A 5,903-nucleotide genomic window follows, 5' to 3' on the forward strand; every position below is an offset into this window, starting at 1 on the left:
AGTTGCAGATCAGTTCTATAAAGTCAGTAGCTCGTCAAACTATTCCAACACCTTTCTAGATACCAAACCTGAAAAAGAAGCAGTATTAATTGACTTTAACACAGATGATATACAGAACTGCAACGTACCTTTTACTGTAGAAGAATTGGAGGCAGCAATCCGTAACACCAAGTCATGTTCACCGGGAGAAGACGCTATCCATAACCAGATGCTTCGCTTCGCCACTGTAGTTCTGAAATGAAAAATACCATCTTAAGATTCTTCAACAACTGCTGGAATGATTCTACCTACCCCTCAGAATGGAAGCAAGCCATCGTAATTCCTATACCGAAACCAGGAAAAGATCCGTTGCAGGCACAAAGTTATCGCCCAATTAGTTTGACATCTTGCTTGGGAAAACTGCTAGAAAAAATGGTTAATGTGCGGCTACAAACATTTCTCGAAAGCAATAACGTATACGTGCCTTACCAAACTGGTTTTCGGAAAGGACGGTCAACGGTAGACCATCTGGTCAAACTGACAGACAGAATTCTGAGGGCATTTGACAGTGGTGAACATCTGGTTGCGGTCTTCTTCGATATAAAAGGTGCTTATGACATGACTTGGAGATATGGAATAATGCAAAATATGTATAAATACAATCTTCGAGGGAATTTACCTAAATTTATAAAATCCTTTTTAGAGGATAGGAAGTTCTGTGTAAGAATCGGCGATATCAACTCCAAAGAGTATGTTTTAGAAAATGGTGTGCCGCAGGGGTCAACACTTAGTTGTTCCCTGTTCGGCATCGCCATAAATGAAATAGCCAAAGGTGTTGAGGAGTCAATTGATAAATGCTTATACGTAGACGATTTAATGGTTTGTTGTTCTGGTAAGACGGTTGGCACAATAACTCGAAACCTACAAACGGCAATTAACATCATTTGTCATAACGCCAATGCTGTCGGGTACGTGCTGTCGGAGGAGAAGACAAAGGTTGTTCACTTTTGTCGACTCCGTAAGCCCCACTATGACCCCGTTTTGTTTATGAACAATCGTATAATCAGTGTTGTCCAAGAAGTCAAGTTCCTCGGACTTACCTTTGATAGGGAATTACGATGGTCAAAGCATTTGGAGAATGTTGCGGCTACATGTAGAAAATCGCTGAACATTATGAGAGTTCTAGCTCATCGTAGGTGGGGAGCTCACCCTAAGACCCTCCTAGATATTTATAAGGCCCTCATCCTGTCAAGGATGGATTATGGATGTGCAGCGTACTCTACATGTGGCAGTAATACTTTGCTTGAGAAACTTGACAAGATTCAGAACCTGGCTATTCGCTACTCTTTGGGAGCATATCCAACAAGTCCGGTAACATCGCTCCACGTCGAGGCAAATATTCCCCCTCTAGCTCTACGCCGGAAACAGATTGTCGCAAACTATTATATAAAAGTAAGGATAGATGATAAACATCCAAATTTTATATCACTTACTGATGCAACTACAATTGCTCGACTAAATAGATGTAGATCGTTAGGTGTTAGAGCTAGAGAGGTATTAAACTATCTCCAACTGGATAACGTTGACTTTACGAATATATCATCTATTGCACGACGTGAACTTGTGAAGACGAAAATTTATGAGCGGTGGAGTGAACAGTGGTCGGAGACTGATACGGCTTTGAAGAAGATCAAACAGAGTCTGGATCCGCTATTTTATATCGACGTTGGGCGTTTGAACTTGATCAGGCTGTACAGACTCCGGCTGGGGCATACTGCCCTCACTCATGGATATTTGTTGGAGGGCGAAGAACGGCCACTATGCGAACAATGTGGTGTTATTTTAACACCACATCATATTATTTCTGTCTGTCCGCAGTACACAGATGTACGTGTGCTCTTTAATATCGACCCTGCATGGGAAAATAACTTTAAAAACAAAGAGCAATGTAAAAATACTCTTGCCTTCACCCAAAGAATTGGTATAGCAAATGATCTGTGATATTTTTAAATTGTTGGTTTTGTATGTTAATAAATGTAACTAGATCCGTTTCTGTCCCATTGTACTTATATAGTCATCTTTTTCTGTGTAAAAGTATGTATAAAGGCGAATGGCCCTAGAAGCCGAAGCCTCAGGTGGGGTTTTAGTGGGTGAGAGTCCCACACTACTCCGGACTTTTCCATCCGGAGTGTGCATAATGCATTTCCCCACCTGAAAAAAAAAAAAAAAAAAAATTAAAAGCAAGCAGGGACAAACACTAACAGACACAAAAGAAACATTCAAAACATGGAAAGAACATTTCAGAATAAAGTATAACACGACAGTGCCAGAAGACAAAATAACATCAAGAGAAGAACAAGTGGAACATGAATAAACAATAAAGAGAGAAGAAGTCGAAGAAGCAATACAACACAATCAAAATCGGCAACCGAAACTGGGAGAGGAACAGGCAGCATTTGACCGAAAAGACAGACAAACGACAAGACGTATATATTAAGAAATATAAGAGAGGGAAAGAGAGAAGCCAAAATTGCTAAACAAATTAAAGAAAAATACAACGAAATGGATACAGTCATTGGGCACAGAAGCAGCTAAAGTGAGTTGCCTGTTATACGTAGACGTCCAGATCGACAAAGAAATAAATTATTACATACGAATTTATGGGAAGTATAACAACGAAGGAAGGGGAAACTAGAAGCGGGGTTATCAAACTGAGCTAATAAATCAACAATATATTACGTAATAAACAAAACAAAAAAATAGACATAGGGGCTCGCATAGGGGTGAAAACAAAAATACACCTGTGAAAAGTGGACACTAAGGAAAAAAGACGAAAGTAAAGTAAATGCTATGGAAAAAAACAAAGAAATGATACGATCAGAGAAATAGCAAAACAAAAGCCAATAACGGAAAAAATAAAAATGAAAGAACAGACAGACTTACAAGACGAATAATGGAAATGGAAAAACCAAGAAAGAAGCTAAGGGTAAGACCATAAAGAAAATCGATGGACCAAATCCGAGAAAGAGGGAAAATGAAAATTCTAGAAAGAGACAGGAAGGAATGGAGGAATTGGATACAGGACAAGAAACCCACAACGCCTGAAATGGCATAAGGATTAGAGAAGAAGAAGAATTCTTGATTCAGAAATCAGAAGTAAACCCAATTTCTTTTTATTTCCACTTACGAAATGAAAAACATTTTACAGTTTTGTTTAACATTAAATCTGATAAGTGCTATTTACGTTCGACGCTCTAATCCAAAAGTTTATTGGGGGATCATCATTAATCCTTTTCATCAGTGAAACATCTGCCATAACATAATTGCCTGAAATATCATGGACCTTGAAGCATGACCAATCATCTCAACTCTTGAGTCAATCTTCAAAGTTATGGCTAAATCCTTTCTTGAATCTTAAATCTGGAATATTAGTTTGTTTTGAAGTGATAAGATAAACGTACCGTTACGTTGAAAGCTGTAATCCGTAAGTTTATTGTGGGCTCTTCCATCGTTTACTAAGTAATCCAGGCACGATTTTTTTATGGTATGCCGTCCATTAAATCAGGCCAAGTTATAATCGTCTCTACTGCAGAACGAATCCACAATATGCCACGATGGCTCCCCAAAAACTGTTGTGTCTGATTCTCCTCGTTGCGGGGACGAAAGGAGACGTTTTCGATTACAACTTCGAAGCACTTTCGTCGCCACGTATGCTTTCCGATGCCCTCGAATCTTTTCTGTTACTTAATGCAACGGCGGTCTCATGGAACTGTTCGGTACAATTGAGCGAGTACGTAGTCGGCCTTCGGTCGAGAGAGGAGTGGGCGTTAAAGAGTAAGTCACCTTCGATATCCTCCCGAAGAGATCGGCTGCTTTTTTAGTGTACGACTCCAATGGAAAGCTTCCGGCTGGAGTATTGGACGGGAATCTTGCCGAGCTGGGTTCATTTGATGAGTGCCTCTATGTCACGAAGTTAAACGAGGAACCCAAAGGTTCCAGTTTTACGGGACAGTATTGCATGGGCTCAATTCACGTAAATGCAACACAGGTGAGTAGAATTTTCGGGGTTTGCGCGTGACCCTTCTCGATATCCAATGTGCGCGTGTCTCCTATATACTAGTGTCAATTTAATTCTTTAACTGCCTAATATGAGACAAACGGGGAGGGGCAGGGGGAGGGGGGACCCAAAATTTTTGGGTTAATAGTTCTGGGACTGTTGCAGAACATCAGCGCTGAAATCAAATTGCCCGAACGTCTGAACTTAATGGTATTTTCGACTTGCCTTCCTGACGCTTGTTCAGCGACGGACGTTCAAAATCTCATCAGAGGCTTTGGCATCAACTTAACCACTTACGACACTTACTGCCAAATTTTGGCGGAACGGCCGGAGTTGGACGTTGGTGGTATATTTGGATTGTAAGTCTACTCTCAAGAGAGCAATGGTACCTACTCATCAGATTTTTAGGACCATTTTTGTATGTTTAGCATTGCTGATGGTCGCCTCTACAATCTACGACCTTCGTAAAAAGTTCCTTGAAAAAAGTAAGACCTCCCACACTATCGGCAATTGAGTAAAGACTGCTTACAGAGACTCCTAATGCCCTTTTGTCGGCATTTTCGGTGTACACAAACCTCAAGAATATCTTCAACACGAAGTCCGCCTCCAAGGAAATAACCTGCCTGCATGGGCTTCGCTCAATAGCAATCATTGTAGTCATTGCATTCCATCGCTATTTAAATTCCTTTGGCATAAAGTACAGAAATGACTTCTATATAAATCACGTGAGATTTTTCCTTTCCTGCACAGAGTAACTAAACTTATAATTTAGTGGGTACACCAGACACAAAACATGCCATTAGTAAAATCGGACTTTGCCTTGGACGTTTTCTTCTTTTTGTCAGGTTCGATGATTACGTATGGATTTTGCCAAAAAATGGCGAGACAGCAAAGATTTCGAATTATGTTGCACTATGTTAACAGATATGTGAGGTGAGCAAGTCGAGTGAAAGAGGGGTTTTAAATTTGAGTGTTAAAGGTTGACTCCCTCGATGGCTATTGTAGCCTTGTTTGTAGCGACAGTGACCAAGTATTTAGGTTCGGGACCACTATGGCCAGACTTCAATGAAAATATAATCGAACCTTGTGTTCACAGTTGGTGGTACAACATGCTGTATATTCAAATCTTTACACTGCCAATGGTATCGGCCATCTAAAGGTAAAGTCACCATCTAAACTCTTCATTTCAGTGCCTTCCACATTCATGGTATGTGGCTGTAGATTTTGAGTTCTTTCTTCTGACGCCATTGCTACTAATCCCTCTACGACGCTGGCCGATGAAGGCTTTAGTAACAACGGCTTTTCTAGACGTCTGCTGCGTTGCTTTCGTTTTTGCACTTGCGTGGATTGCGGAATTTCGGGTGGCGACTCAGTATAACAACCTGTAAGTAAGCTAATTCTCTGGTTAAAACTCGCTTTAAGAATAATCGTCGGATTAGTTGAGGTGAGTCAATTAAGAATAAAGGCAGCCATTATAAGAGCTCTTGGAGACAAACAATCCCTGTACCGATCTTAAAGGTTGTTCTTTTGAGGCTTCTACAAACCCTGCATGGTTATGAATTTATGATTCATGGCTAATGCCAAAGTCGCCTTGGGGTCGCTCGGAAAGGACGCTCTTTATCTGCGAAGTATATCAAAGCAGTAGTATACAGGGTGAAGGTGTCTGAAATTTAGTAGGATAACATGGCTATTTTTGTTATTATTACTAGTTTTTGATGCTGATGGGCATTCCGATGCGATATTTTGAAAGATAATTGGAAAAAAGTGAAAATTGCCATTTTTAAAAAGATCAAATATTTTCGTAAAAAAGAGAGCTATCGAAAAAAGTTTCAAGATTCGATGGGATAAATTCAATGGGTGTAAAAAT

At 40.1% G+C, this 5,903-nt stretch overlaps 1 protein-coding gene across 1 annotated transcript; it reads left to right on the plus strand.

Moving 5' to 3' along the window:
- The first annotated feature begins 3,467 nt into the window (after positions 1-3,467).
- LOC116161263 (nose resistant to fluoxetine protein 6-like) lies at positions 3,468-5,636 on the plus strand. The gene is made up of 9 exons (XM_031474560.1): positions 3,468-3,523; positions 3,572-3,813; positions 3,861-4,027; positions 4,202-4,395; positions 4,445-4,521; positions 4,568-4,761; positions 4,809-4,969; positions 5,016-5,178; positions 5,227-5,636. Exons 2-9 carry the CDS (start codon positions 3,594-3,596, stop codon positions 5,422-5,424), a joined length of 1,374 nt encoding a protein of 457 aa, XP_031330420.1. The 5' UTR covers positions 3,468-3,523; positions 3,572-3,593; the 3' UTR covers positions 5,425-5,636.
- The last annotated feature ends 267 nt before the right edge of the window (positions 5,637-5,903 follow it).

Source organism: Photinus pyralis, unplaced genomic scaffold (assembly GCF_008802855.1).
Source record: "Photinus pyralis isolate 1611_PpyrPB1 unplaced genomic scaffold, Ppyr1.3 Ppyr1.4_LG10, whole genome shotgun sequence".
Classification (NCBI taxonomy): Eukaryota; Metazoa; Arthropoda; class Insecta; order Coleoptera; family Lampyridae; genus Photinus; species Photinus pyralis.

Bases quoted from the DNA above. Each gene is read 5' to 3' on its own strand.
- LOC116161263 (XM_031474560.1), top strand. From the start codon at position 3,594: ATGGCTCCCCAAAAACTGTTGTGTCTGATTCTCCTCGTTGCGGGGACG. The intron at 4,028-4,201 runs GTGAGTAGAATT...GGACTGTTGCAG, and splicing joins TTCACGTAAATGCAACACAG to AACATCAGCGCTGAAATCAA. The intron at 4,522-4,567 runs GTAAGACCTCCC...GACTGCTTACAG, and splicing joins TAAAAAGTTCCTTGAAAAAA to AGACTCCTAATGCCCTTTTG.